This window comes from Rutilus rutilus (assembly GCF_951802725.1).
Source record: "Rutilus rutilus genome assembly, chromosome: 24".
NCBI lineage: Eukaryota > Metazoa > Chordata > Actinopteri > Cypriniformes > Leuciscidae > Rutilus > Rutilus rutilus.
In genome coordinates, this window is record NC_140228.1 from 8,646,387 (window position 1) to 8,661,769 (window position 15,383).

Here is a 15,383-nt window from a genome sequence, read left to right on the forward strand (position 1 = left end):
AAAAGTTATTTTAAGGATCACTAAAACGTTCATTGCTTTTTCTTCACGAAGAGGATAAATCTGTGGCAGAAGATCCATAAGGAAAATCACGAGCAGCTTCACAGACTCTCCGCACCTCTTACATTTATTGGTGAATTGACAGTGAGAAATGCATCGCATGAGTAAATAGGCAGGCGGAAAGCAAGCGGAAGCATTAAGGTTGATTTTGCAGCGAATTCTGATTAGCAGTATATAAAGGACAACACAAATTTCTCTTTCATCCCTTGGCGTGCATGTCTATTTTCAGGGACGTGTCTTGAAAAAGGTACCGCGTATATTTGCACAAGCGTAGCACGCAAAAGATACACACGTATACTCCTGATAGAGGTAAAATCACACGCCATATGTTCAATCTATAGCACACAGCCTTTATGAATTAAATCAGGCCTGCGATCCATCCCCATTGATTAGAATGATGAATTAGGCAGCTGTACTTAGCAACAGTGCTGTCAGCAGGGAGTAGATAATCTCCCCTACAAAACACCTCCATCTTGTTGTGTCTCCACATCAAACAAGCAGGAGGCTCAGTTGCCTTTAAAAAGGACAGACAAGGCATACCGGCCACCTGCCAAAAAACACAAACCCTACCCGTCGCACGCTGGTCTGGGGAGATATTCGTGAGACTTTGATGGCATGTGCCTGGAATCGTAAGATAATTACGTTTGAGCGACTTGTCTGAGCATGTGTGTTAGCGAGTGTAGCTCACCGACACGTTCTTGTCTAATGATGAAATACCTGCTCACACCCAGGAAGTCAATTGAGCTTGTGTACGCCGGATGTTAATTTTAGTAGTTCTGTTTTTTGATATCACAGAATTACGGTGAACAAGATAGACAAGAAATGTATTCTACACAAGGCTTAAATGCAGGTGTTCAGTTTTCATAATGTGCATAACAGCAGAGCATGCTTTGCACATTTAATATTTTTATGTTAATCTATGTTAATCTAGTTAGTTCTTACCAGCTGCGATCGCAACAAGGAACGAGCGAGTGAAATCTATGGAAAAATTATTGTGACCTTACTTATAATAACTGTGATTTTATCTCTCACAATGTGACTTATTTTTATTAAATTAATTAAATGTATCTCCCAATTACTTTAACTTTGAAATGGAAAAACTAGCAAATTAACTAACTAGTTTTGATTCTGCTTGTCTGGAGTTATTTCACATTAAATAACAAATCTATTTGACATTTATCATAATGGGTTTGTGTGACATTTGCTGTCAATTTTATTGATTTAAATTAAAAGTTTGGTGTTGATAAATGATAAACCAAACTAAAATTCTGATAATTTTGCCACTTAGATCTATTAAATGTTATAAATAATGACTTAATGTGACATTATTAATACATTTAATGTGATAATATAATGGAAAATGCCAGAAATGACAAAAACTTTCTTTCTACAGTCATTCAGTATTGATAATGACAATACTAGCATTGGCAGTACTTGGCATTTTTACTCAAATTGTTGCTGATAATATAATTTTAAAGAAAATACAACATAAAATATAATATAATATATATAGGTATTAAATAAGTATTAAATATGTTACATTATATTAAAGCACTTTCACTTCCCGCAGGCTTTCTGAGTTTGTTAGTTTAAGACCATGTATGTGTGCAAACACAACTTGAGTTTTTGCGGTTGTGGTGCTGAACACAGCTGCCGATTTCTCAACAAGGCCAAACGAAAGGTTAAGAAGCAGAACAACCGAAGAAAGCTAAACAGATGGGTCCAGTGCCAGGAAAGAGCCCATCTAAATCTGGAAACAACACTAAGATCCTCTTTTCTACGGCTGATTGGTCAGTGAGAGAGCCCTATGGAAGGGCAGGTGAAAAGATGAAGGTTGAGGGTGATGGAGGAGACGCACCTCACAGCCTTTCTCTGCATTTCTTTTCCAGTGTTTTTTCTCCATTTTCTTCGTCGCAGTAGAGAGGAGCGCAGCATGAGTCTGGACCCGAGGGTTCAAGGCCAGGATACTCTGAATAGATAAAGAGAGAGAAATAGTCAAGGTACGTTAAGGTAGTTTCATGTTATGCACAACTTGCGATACACAGCGGGTTTTGCTGTGTGTGTGTGTGTGTCTGAGCACTCCCACTCACATTTTTGTACTTGAACAAATGTGAATTGTGAATCTCTGCAAGGACATTTCCAGCGCTCTGGGAAAATAGCACACTTTAAGTTTCACAGCTGAACAATTAAGGGATTTCTGAGGACAAATCAAAAAACATGCCAACAGGCTTTCTTTAAAGAATCAAGAGTGTGTTAGCAGATGCTTGTCATTCCTAAACTCACATCGCTTTACACTGGAGAGATGCAGACAGCTGACCTTCAAACTCAATCACTTTCAAAATACGCAACTCTTCTGCAAAAACTTGCACAACCATTCAGACAATGTCAGCTTCCCACGCAGCCGTGTATAAAACATCATGAAAGGATTTTAAAGAATCTTAAGAGGGATATTAGTAGTGTTTGCAAAGGCAGAATCATTATTACTATCGATCTGAACAACCCCTAACCCGACTATTTCTATGTTTAATGTATTTATGTTTTATGTGTTAAATTGGTGAATAATTCCTCATGCACAATATGTGTTATGTCACCTGATGGACAATAAACCAGGAGGAAAGAACACTTAGAATTACAGGACAGACCTGAAGGAGGGACCTGTAGACACCAGAATATTACCTAAAATGCCTTAAATAACAAAAAAGCTGTAAAAATAACACCCAGGACACTGTAGCAATCTAGCAAAATGTTTACAACAAATCAGAGTGCATTAGCAACAGCATTGCAACTCTACTTCAACCATTCACATCACCCTAACAACCTCACAGTAACACAAAAACATTTAGAACATATTATCCACCAATAGCAATGTTATTGCAACTCCCCCGCGGCACACTAGCAACCACATAGCAGGAGGAATATTCACTCAATAACTTTAAAGGGATAGTTCACCCGAAGACTCTGTCATTATTTACTCACCCTCACGTCGTTCCAAACCCGTAAGACTTTCGTTTATCATCTGAACACAAATGAAGATCTTTTTGATGAAATCTGAGAGATTTCTGTCCCTCCATTGACAGTATACGCAACTACCACTTTGACGCTTCAAAAAGTTCATAAAGAGATAGTACAACTAATCCATATGAATTGAGCGGTTCAGTCCGAATTTTTTAAGAGATTCGATCGCTTTCTATGATGAACAGATTTAATTTAGGCTTTTATTTAAATATAAACATTGACAGCGAACATAAACAGAAGCTCAACTGTACATGCTTAACGCGCGAGAACAAACCTCACATGCTGCGTAACACGAGAATGAACCTCATTGGTTCTCGCACATCAAGCGTTGATGAATGTTAATGTAAATAAAAGCCTAAATTCAACTGTTCATCATATAAAGCAATCGAGTCTCTTCAGAAAATTTGGACTAAACCGCTAAATTCATATGGATTAGTTTTACAATCTCTTTATTCGCTTTTTGAAGCGTCAAAGTGGTAGTTGCGAAGCTGTCAATGAAGATCCTTTCAACAAAAAGATTTTAATTTGAGGTCAGAAGATGAACGAAAGTCTTGCGGGTTTGGAACGACATGATGGTGAGTAATTAATTGCAGAATTTTCATTTGTGGGTGAACTATCCCTTTAACAAATGCTGTTACAAAATTGTGTGTGGCACATGAGGGAAAAAAAGACAGACAATAATGTAAATATTTTTTTCTCTCACTCTTTCCTGTAGATCACAGGTGTAGTTCAGGCTCTCAGAGTGGCTGGGGTCTACCTGAGGGCACTTCCCTTTAATCAAACCTGAGTGTCTGTCTGTGCCCCTCTCCAGCGCCGCGCCGTTATCGACCCCTCCTCCCCTCTCGTCCTGACAACACACACAGGCTCACACCTCTCCATTACAATCAGGAGTGACCCACTCAGCGCCAGAGCCCAAGTGCTCCTGCAGGCTAGCAGCCAAACCAATACCTAATCACGTCCCGTCTCGTTTCAACACATTCATTCAGATGCATGTACGAAAACACAGCCTTTGTGTTTTTTGACTGGAAGAGCAGATTTTGAAGCCTTTGTAAAATAAATGACATGTGAATGCACAACGGTTGAAATACTGTATATACTTTATTAATGCACCAAGTTGCAAGGCAATCATAAACATCCCACAGATCGGCATTTGAAATAACCCCCAAAAAATTTTTTAACTGAGATAAATCACATTGTTTTCAAATAAAAAAAATATATATAATGATTTAAAAATGTTTTAGAATTAATTTGTAATAAATATAGGCCTAATCAATATAAGTTTTTTAGGGCTGTGAAAAGATTAATCGAGATTAATCGCATCTTAAATACAAGTTTGTGTTTACATAATAAATGTGTGTGTACTGTGTATAATTATTTTGTATATATAAATACACACACATGCATGTATTTATTTAAGAAATATTTGCATGTATATACTGTATATATTAACATATAATTTATATTATATATAAATATTTGTATATATAGATAACACATTTTTTTTTATATATATATATACATGCAAGTGTGTGTATTTATATATACAAAATAATTCTACACAGTACACACATTTATTATGTACACACAAACTTTTATTTTGGATGCGATTAATCGCGATTAATCTTTTCACAGCCCTACATTTTTTCAATACACACTACCATACAAGTCTGTAGTTGGTATGATTTTTTCATGTTTTTTATGTTATGCTTTATTTGATTCAAAATACAGTAAAAAGGTCATATTTAGAAATATTATTACAATTTACATCATTTATTCCTGAGATATTAAAGCTGAATTTTCAGGATCATTACTCTTCAGTGTCACATGATCCTTCAGAAATCTTTCTAGTATGCTGATTTGCTCCTCCATTTCTTATTATTATTTTCAATGTTAAAAACAGCTACTTAATATTTTTGTGGATTTTCTTCAGGATTCTTAGATGAATAGAAAGTTCTAGAGAACAGCATTTATTTGAAATAGAAATCTTTTGTAACATTATGAATGTCTTGACTGACACTTTTCAATCAATTTAATGCATCCTTGCTGAATAAAAGTGTTAGCCTAATTATAATTTTTTTTAAATCCCCAAACTTTTGAACGGTGTAGTGCACTGTATCAGCCAAGGAGGGTTTATATAGAACTATGTGTCTATATATGAACAAAATTATTTTAAATGGTGTTGGTTTAGCATATAATGTGTAATTACTAAGTGCTTCTATTCCTTTTATTGTTTTAAGACTCTTTTGATGATGTCATTTCCTTGCATGTTTCCCCGCTTAATAGTTCTGAAAGCACCATAAAGGATCCTTCTCTTTTTTTTAAGTTCCTCAGTCACTTTGAGATATTTTTCTTTCTTTTTCAACCTTTCCCAACAACATCGGCGACCAACCTCAATTAGTGTCCCGCAGGCAATGTGACAACACATGAAGCTTCGTCTTTTAATATTTTCACAGTAGGCTAGATGAAAGTCTATTTCATACAGAGGTATAAGATGTTAAAAGGGCCCGCAGACGTTCGGGAACCCGCCTCTCTCCCGCGGCGCTCGACTCGACTGCCTCTACAAACGTCCCGCTCTTCCTAAAGCCAGACATCAGCCTATTAATATTTTAATTTCACACCTAATAAAATGTAGTTAAAGCACAGTGTGAGATACAGGCCGAAACAATAAAAATCCACCTCTTCGGGTTTTATTGTGTGTTACGGACAACATTACTTATCCATTTTCATATAGTGTGCAGAAGGAAAGCTAATATGTTCTTTGGGGCCAAGCCTATAGGTAAACCGGGAGCTAATAACAAGGTAATTCGTCGGAAAACAAATCCTAACGGGATTCGGCGACTTTGATCAGCCGCAAAACAACTAACCTCCACATTTCTTACTATTACAGTTTGTCCTCCATGTTCGTACTGTGGCAAAGTCGCCAAGTTCATAAGCAGGACTTAATACAAGGCCTGCGATGGAAACACACTGTTTGTTTGAGGTCGTATGAAGGATTAGAAATGATCAAACACAATTAGCAACGGCTAACCAATGGGAGGACAGGACATGGGAAAGTCTTTACTTTATTAATTAAGAAACGTTCTCCGCACAAAACGACGCCAGTGATCAGATCAACCAGAGGCGGTCAATAAACAAACAGCTAAGAAGAGCTTAAACAGTGACGTTAGAAAAGTACATTTAAGAACATTTGCATAACAGATAAATGTAATTAATTATGGCAATGCTATTCCCTGCAACGATTCACAGAAGCTTAAAAAAATTATTTATTGCCAAAATGTACTTTTTAGCCAGTTACTTTGAAGATGTGAATGTTTTTTATTATTATTTTAATACGAAAATATTTTATATCTTTAAAATAAAAAATACAATGAGACAAAAAAGACGAGGCAAAATAAAAAAATGTACAAAGAAAATAAAATAAGACAATCAAATTAAAAAGACAAAATAAACAAAACAAGACATAAAACAAAATAAGGCAAAATAAAATTAGACAAAAATGACAAGACAAAATAAAATAAGCCAATAAAATAAAACAGTTGAATAAAAGACTAAATAAACAAAAAAGACATAAAATAAAACAAGACAAAATGAAGCAAGACATAAAGAAGATAAAATAAAATAATACAAAAAGACTAAATAAAATAAGACAAATAAATGTATTTTGCCTCATTTTATTTTATCTTCTTGAATGCCTTATTTTAATGCTATATTTTAACCACAGCATATCAACAATGTTCTTGTTTGTTTATTTTATGTCTTATTTATTTTACTGTCTTATTTTATTTGTCTTGTCTTTGTCTCTCAAGACAAAATTAAACAAGACAATAAAATAAAATAAAATAAAAATAAATATTCACAGAAAATAATAGAGTTGATATTTATTTATTTATTTATTTAATATTTTGCCATCAGGCAAGAGGTATAGAAGCATTACCAGTAGAACATCACGCTTTAGAGACAGTACCTATCCCCAGGCCATACGTCACCTAAATATGGTCTGAGGTTAGGATACCGAATGCTTTTATATCAGTTTACTCCCAGAATGTTTTATATGAGGTTCTGTTTTCAAGCACCCTTCATTTGGTCATTCTGCTAACTCATCTCATGCTAACTCATCTCATGTGCAATATGAGGCTTTTATGTCTGTGTATTTGTTGTTGTTGTGAAGTATGTGTGGAACATGTTGTAATGTCAGTGTATTATGTCAACTAAGCTGTATGTGAGCATACCAAGACAAATTCCTATCAACTTAGTTGAAATGGCTAATAAATTTGAATTGAATTGAATATGCTGTGGTTAAAATACACAAATAGAATAAAATAAAATTGTGTTTAAATAAACACGTCTTCTTAAATTTGCTTTGGAAGATTCAACTAAATATAGTAAGCAAAGAAAGCTATTTTGAGACCAAATCCTTGTTTCCAACTTGATATTGACCCTCTCTCCTCAAGTGGAAAATGTACAAGAGAAACAGATGTATGCTGGAACTGGGCTAAGGAAAACGCTAATGATGTCTGACAGATGTTATTCTGTCTCTCCACAGAACGTTTAGATCTAGAAAGAGAAGACACTACCCTGTGTAACAGACACTACTCTACAACAGGCAACCACCATTCATACCAAAAGAGTTCAGTGATCTTAGTCTGACAGTCTAAAAACTGAAAATGTGACAGTCTACTTTGTTTGCACAGAAAACAACAGCATGAACATTCTACTAAACTTCTAATTTTTGTGTTCCACAGAAAGAAAATCAGTTTTGGAATGACATGAGGATGACTAATATCTCGGTAAACTATGCTTTTAAAGATTTTCCGTCTTTCGCCAAACGTCAGAAGGATTCTTCTCTGTGATGTCAAGACGCCAATGAGATCGACGCCACGCATTAAATGAAACATGCATTCATACATCCCAATCAATACTACAGTACACACTGCAGGGCAGCATTCGCATCTTAAAACATCCTTCCACAAGAGAGCAGATGTATCTTTAGGGCTCAGAAGGAAAACACCATTCAGATTTAGAGTATAAACACAAATACTGTAAAAGCTAAGCACTGGGCGTTCGCTCGCTCGCTCGCTCGCTTGCTCGCACAAACATCCAGGAGGCTTGTCGCTCCCCAGACAAAACGCTCTCCGCAGCGCAGCTGATAAATGCCAGAGACGCAGACAGTCTGAGTCAGGCATGGATTTTTGCAGTTATTCAGCAGTCCTTGAGGATCCGAAGCCAAACAGGGGCTAAGTGTGTTATCAAACAATATTTAAAACAAAAACCGACCGCATTCCCCCGTCGTATGCATGACCTTTGCAGTTGAAGAGGGCCGCAAGGATGGCAGCGCTGACAGGCCTTTCCGCGCGGGGCCCATCTGCATGTCTTGGACGGTTTTCCGCGGGGGAGCCGCTGCGTCTGTTTTTATCACTCTCCACTGATCACGCAGCCCAAACAGATGGAAGATCAATAACCAGCGCTGCCCAGCCACATCAGGCAAACTGCAGCCCCTCGGAGAAAATCAGATAGGGAATCTCTGTGATGGACAACGGGAAATGGCAAATCAAACTCAGCTGCAAGTGCTAATTAATGTTGGGCTCAGTCAGGCCTGGGTTGTATTCTCCACCAAAGTGCATATGGAGCAAACTACTTCCTGTAATACAAATGCACTTGGGAAGTTCCGACAAAAAGCCACAATTAGCCCACACAATGGCAAAAGCTTTTTTCTGTCGTACGTACTGCGGGTAATCATTAGTGAATATACCAGCATTACTTGTACACAACCTGCATGCATAATGTTCTAAAAAATAGTTTTAAATAAATAAATAATTTGTATAAAGTTTGACTCATTTAAATGTGGTGCCCTATTAGTAAAATAGGTCTAGCGGATTCTAGGTCTAGACTCAGAAACGTGGGTGTGATTGAGAAATATATACAGTGGGTACGGAAAGTATTCAGACCCCCTTACATTTTTCACTCTTTGTTATATTGCAGCCATTTGCTAAAATCATTAAAGTTCATTTTTTTTCCTCATTATTGTACACACAGCACCCCACATTGACAGAAAAACACAGAATTGTTGACATTTTTGCACATTTATTAAAAAAAGAAAAACTGAAATATCACATGGTCCTAAGTATTGCTGTGACACTCATATTATTTAACTCAGGTGCTGTCCATTTCTTCTGATCATCCTTGAGATGGTTCTACACCTTCATTTGAGTCCAGCTGTGTTTGATTATACTGATTGGACTTGATTAGGAAAGCCACACACCTGTCTATATAAGACCTTACAGCTCACAGTGCATGTCAGAGCAAATGAGAATCATGAGGTCAAAGGAACTGCCTGAAGAGCTCAGAGACAGAATTGTGGCAAGGCACAGATCTGGCCAAGGTTACAAAAAAAATTCTGCTGCACTTAAGGTTCCTAAGAGCACAGTGGCCTCCATAATCCTTAAATGGAAGACGTTTGGGACGACCAGAACCCTTCCTAGAGCTGGCCGTCCGGCCAAACTGAGCTATCGGGGGAGAAGAGTCTTGGTGAGAGAGGTAAAGAAGAACCCAAAGATCACTGTGGCTGAGCTCCAGGGATGCAGTCGGGAGATGGGAGAAAGTTGTAGTAAGTCAACCATCACTGCAGCCATCCACCAGTCTGGGCTTTATGGCAGAGTGGCCCGACGGAAGCCTCTCCTCAGTGCAAGACACATGAGAGCACACCTGAAGGACTCCAAGATGGTGATAAATAAGATTCTCTGGTCTGATGAGACCAAGATAGAACTTTTTGGCCTTAATTCTAAGCGGTATGTGTGGAGAAAACCAGGCACTGCTCATCACCTGTCCAATACAGTCTCAACAGTGAAGCATGGTGGTGGGAGCATCATGCTGTGGGGGTGTTTTTCAGCTGCAGGGACAGGACGACTGGTTGCAATCGAGGGAAAGATGAATGCGGCCAAGTACAGGGATATCCTGGACGAAAACCTTCTCCAGAGTGCTCTGGACCTCAGACTGGGCCGAAGGTTCACCTTCCAACAAGACAGTGACCCTAAGCATACAGCTAAAATAACGAAGGAGTGGCTTCACAACAACTCCGTGACTGTTCTTGAATGGCCCAGCCAGAGCCCTGACTTAAACCCAATTGAGCATCTCTGGAAAGACCTGAATATGGCTGTCCACCAACGTTTACCATCCAACCTGACAGAACTGGAGAGGATCAAAGAGTATAGAAGCCCAAGAGGCGAAACTCTGTTGTGTTATGGGTAACAGTCTGTAGATGGCACTGCGGAGGCGCGTCCGCCATTATGGACTGAAAGCTGCTGAAATCGTTAGCGCCAGTCAATGGCAAAATCCATTTTAGTAGGTGTTTATAGTTCATGTGTGCACTTGCTAGATTGCACATCTTTTTTGTACCTTTCCGCCTGTAATAGGAGGACATTCACAGATTGTTTTTGTTCTTGCCATTGAAACGTTCACTGTGTGCACTTTCACTGAAGATGTTGAAAAAACAAGTTGTTAATATTTTTGTGATATTCTATGTAAAATATTAACTGTCTTTAGAAATGTTCATTTATAATTTTTTTTTTTTTTTTTTTCAAATCATATATATTATGTTCACTAATTTCAAAATCAACATTTGAATAAATATCTTATTACTTATATCTTATTACTGTGTGTCTGCCTATAGCCTATATTATTTCATGAATTTCTGTTATTCATATAACAAGGAAAATGGATAATAGAACATAAATATTGATAGATTAAAGTTTTGCAGTAATTTTATAATTGTATCCTTGCAAACCGTAAGTGGAAGGCTAATGAAGCCGATTCGGTGGGGGACATACCCTTACGAAAAAGTACTATAGGAATCTTATATTATTTTGGGACAAAATATTATAGTAATCTTATAGGAATACTATAGTAATTTTGGACATACTACAGAAGTACGATAAGACTACTATAGAAATACTATAGCAGCTTTAAAATATTATAGCGGTACAGAACATCACAGAAGTATGTTATGCTCTGTTATGTTCTGTAATACCTCTATAATATCCTAGAGTCGCTATAGTATTTCTATAGTAGTCTTATAGTACTTCTATAGTAATAGTTTGTCCCAAAATATTATTTTCCTATAGGGTAATTAGGCCATGCATAACCAACACATAGACGTATATTTTCTGTCATTTAACGTCATTTAACGTCGGTCATCCTCATTAATGTATTTTAAATTGTTTTCATATTTAGATATGACGGCCAGAAAAAATTAAGTTCTGTTAAGTTTTTGTTATGTTAAGTTTTTCAGTGCCATTGACTCCCATTATTTTTCGGCGTTTTCCTTAAGTTTTCAGTCCATAATGGCGGCCGCGCCGTCACGTCATGGGGGCAACTGTTGCTATGGAGCGTTCTATTGAGTTTCGCCTCTTGGGCTTCTATACTCTTTGAGAGGATCTGCAAGGAGGAATGGCAGAGGATACCCAAATCCAGGTGTGAAAAACTTGTTGCATCTTTCCCAAAAAGACTCATGGCTGTATTAGATCAAAAGGGTGCTTCTACTAAATACTGAGCAAAGGGTCTGAATAATTAGGACCATGTGATATTTCAGTTTTTCTTTTTTAATAAATGTGCAAAAATGTCAACAATTCTGTGTTTTTCTGTCAATATGGCGTGCTGTGTGTACAATAATGAGGAAAAAAATTTAACTTAAATGATTTTAGCAAATGGCTGCAATATAACAAAGAGTGAAAAATGTAAGGGGGTCTGAATACTTTCCGTACCCACTGTATATTTTATGACAAATGACAAGCCATTTAAGTGAAATTACTGAATTTAAATATACAAGCTTGATAAAAATGATCATTCTAGAAGAAATTTTCAGATGGCACTTAGAGGCTTTTGCATCTGAACGCTTCATATATACATATACAGTGCTATGCATAAGTTTAGACACCCATGCTAAAGTTGACTAAAAAGAGGAATAAAAAAATCATCTTTTGGAAATTGAACTTAATGCCTTAATTTAAAAAATTAGGAAAAATCCAACCTTTAAGGACACCAATTTTCTTTGTGAATGAATAATATATCGTAAATAAATAAATGTTCTTCCTTAAAATACAGGGTGCATAAGTTTGGACACCCCTATGTTAAATTCCCATAGAGGCAGGCAGATTTTTATTTTTAAAGGCCAGTTACTTCATGGATCCAGGATATTATGCATCTTGATAAAGTTCCCTTGGCCTTTGGAATTAAAATAGCCCCACATCATCACATTGCCTTCACCATACCTAGAGATTGGCATGGAGTACTTTCCATAAGATCATCTCTCAATGCAAATCAAACCAGCTATTAGACTAACTGAAATAAAACCATGCCAATCTCTAGGTATGGTGAAGGCTATGTGATGATGTGGGGCTATTTTAATTCCAAAGGCCAAGGGAACTTTATCAGGATGCATAATATCCTGGATCCATGAAGTAACTGGCCTTTAAAAATAAAAATCTGCCTGCCTCTATGGGAATTTAACATAGGGGTGTCCAGACTTATGCACCCTGTATTTTAAGGAAGAACATTTATTTATTTACGATACATTATTCATTCACAAAGAAAATTGGTGTCCTTAAAGGTTGGATTTTTCCTAATTTTTTTAATTAAGGCATTAAGTTCAATTTACAAAAGATGATTTTTTATTCCTCTTTTTAGTCAACTTTAGCATGGGTGTCTAAACTTATGCATAGCACTGTATACACACATATATATATATATATAATATAACCAACAATGTTTGTTTGCCATTCCTGACCTCAAACCTGATGAATATATGAGAATATCACAACATACCTGTTCAAAATTGGGATCAATAAGATTTTTTTTTTGAAATCTCTCACCAAAGCTGCATTTATTTGATCAAAATACAGTAATAACAGTAATATTGTGAAACATGAATGCAATTTAAATTACATTTAAAAATAATATATTTTAAAAATGCTATTTATTTCTTTATAGAGCTGGATTTTCAGCATCATTGCTCCAGTCTTCGGTGTCACATGATCCTTCAGAAATCATTCTAATATGCTGATTTGATGAATTTTTGCTGAATTATTTGATGAATTTGACACATTTCTTATTATTATCAATGTTGAAAACAGTTGTGTTGCCTAGTATTTTTGAGAAAACAATGACACATCTTTTCAGTATTATTTAAAAAAACTATCATATGAAGAAGACATGGAATATAGCGCATGCGTCGTATGGACTATGTATATGGTGATTTTGTCATTTTTTGGGGCATGAAAACCCCCTGGTCAACATTCACATACATTGTATGTATGCACAAAGGCAGCATTAATATTCTAATAAAAATTATAAGAAAGTCATATGGGTTTAAAATGACTTAAGGCGAGTAAATTAAAGAATTTTTGTTCAAAGTAGCTATTCCTTAAACACACTGATGGACTGGCAAAATATTAATCTACAATTTGGCTGGGTGCATGTATCCTGCTTTTTTTCCCCCTTCTTCTAGTGCTGGTTTAAATGTGGTGACACATGCTTGAAACATTTATATGGCTATTAGCAGAGCAGCTGGTACTGCCCTTTTGCCGTCTAATCAATAACAGCACCATATTGTGCAATAAATTACATTCACCGTCCTCTTGCTGCACACCAGACAACCTCCAATGCCTCAGTATGCATGAGGCGCTCCTGTACTTAGCGTATGGTGCGAACATGCAGCTAAAATTTAACTCTATAACACCTTAATCCCCTTGAACAGGAAATAATTTAAAGCTAAAAAAGGTGGAGAATAACTAAACATCAGCTGGCAAGTTGCCACCCTGTTCTGTCTTTGGCTTGGATCAATAGGGGAATTTCCACATATTGATCTACCGTTAGCGAAATAAAGATCAGCAGTATCAAACACAGGCTTTGAATATAATTTGCTCTCCCATAAGATTCGGAACAGTATATGAGACACGGATACGCATAACACATCAAATTCTCAACTGGGATGAAGTACAATGGAACAAAACATTTAGTCCACTTGAAAACTTGAGAATAATCAAATATCGCTGGCAGAGATAGAGCCATAGTACACTGTGCACTTTATAATACATAATACATGTCATATAGATTCTCAGGAATATCATTTAGTTGCCAAGTGTGTAACCACAATGAACGTAGTACTGATATACTGAACTGCACATTATTTGACTGAACTTTGCTTAGTGTTTAATGCTAAATACATTTTTTTATTTGCTTTCTTAGGAAAACTGGCCAATTTATATGTTAAATAGAATTGTAAAAAATAATTACATCTAGATATTTTTGCAGTGAGCATTCAACCACCCAAAAACATTTAAAATGTAGTAGGGTTGGTTGGCACAAAACATGTCTTGATACAGAAAATGTAACTTCTTTAAAAGTTTTCAATTTGAATTGAATTGAATTGAATATAGCTTTATTGTCATTGTATACTTGTATATAACAAAATTAGTAATGCTACACTACACTAAGTTATAGAAATGGTTTGGCACAAATTACACTATATTTCCTGAGAATGATGTAATTTAAAAAATATGATTTCTTTACATTTGAGAAGTAATGTTTTCAGACAAATAATAATAACAATAATTTAATTTAATTTAATTTTTATTATAAATAATAAAAAAGATTTTTGGAGGGCTTCAAAGGAAGACTTAATTTTAACACATTTGTAACATCTTTTTAATTAGCTAATTAATGTAGACTATGTTTAAAAATCATATCTATGCTAAAATTCAGACTGAATCACTGAAAGTAATAAAGAACTGTTATCCTTCATGTGTATTACATCTGTCAATAAAACGACTGGAGATTGGATCGATTCAGTTAAACAAAGGAGCTTGTGAGTGATTTAGCATTTGTCTTCAGGTTATGCATGTCTACATCAGAGGGACTCTCATAACCTTGGACCTTTCAAAACAATACATTTCAATTCATAAAAAAAAAGGTCATATGGACTTCAAGTCAGCAACTTTAGAGTAGGAAATTATATTGGAGTCAGGCAGTGAAAGAAAAAGCCTGTTTGACTGACTTTCTCCACCGAGGACGAAACAAAAAACACGTACAGATCACTCAATCCTTCCCCGTTGGCGAAGTAGAGAAGGCTGTAAACTTTGCTTGCTGGGAAATGTGGATGGACATGATGGCACAAAATACAGATTTCGCATGGATGATACAAACATAACAGCCACGGTCACTATCCGCTTTAACTATGATCAAATTATGCTCTAAATTTCCCCTATTGTGTCCCATGAAAAATATGATAGTATATGATGAAAGAATTTGTATTTTTAAAG

The 15,383-nt window shown here is 36.1% G+C and overlaps 1 protein-coding gene across 4 annotated transcripts in view; it reads right to left on the reverse strand.

Moving 5' to 3' along the window:
- Positions 1–15,383, reverse strand: part of dpyda (dihydropyrimidine dehydrogenase a) — a 189,139-nt gene that overhangs the window by 162,997 nt on the left and 10,759 nt on the right. For all 4 annotated transcript variants that reach the window (XR_014626124.1, XR_014626125.1, XM_084398600.1 and 1 more), the window contains one exon: positions 1,916–2,026. Coding sequence is in view for 2 of the 4 variants with exons in the window: in XM_084398600.1 (XP_084254726.1) it covers positions 1,916–2,026 (111 nt within the window). In the remaining 2 variants the exon portion in view is untranslated. The remainder of the gene's footprint in view (positions 1–1,915; positions 2,027–15,383) is intronic.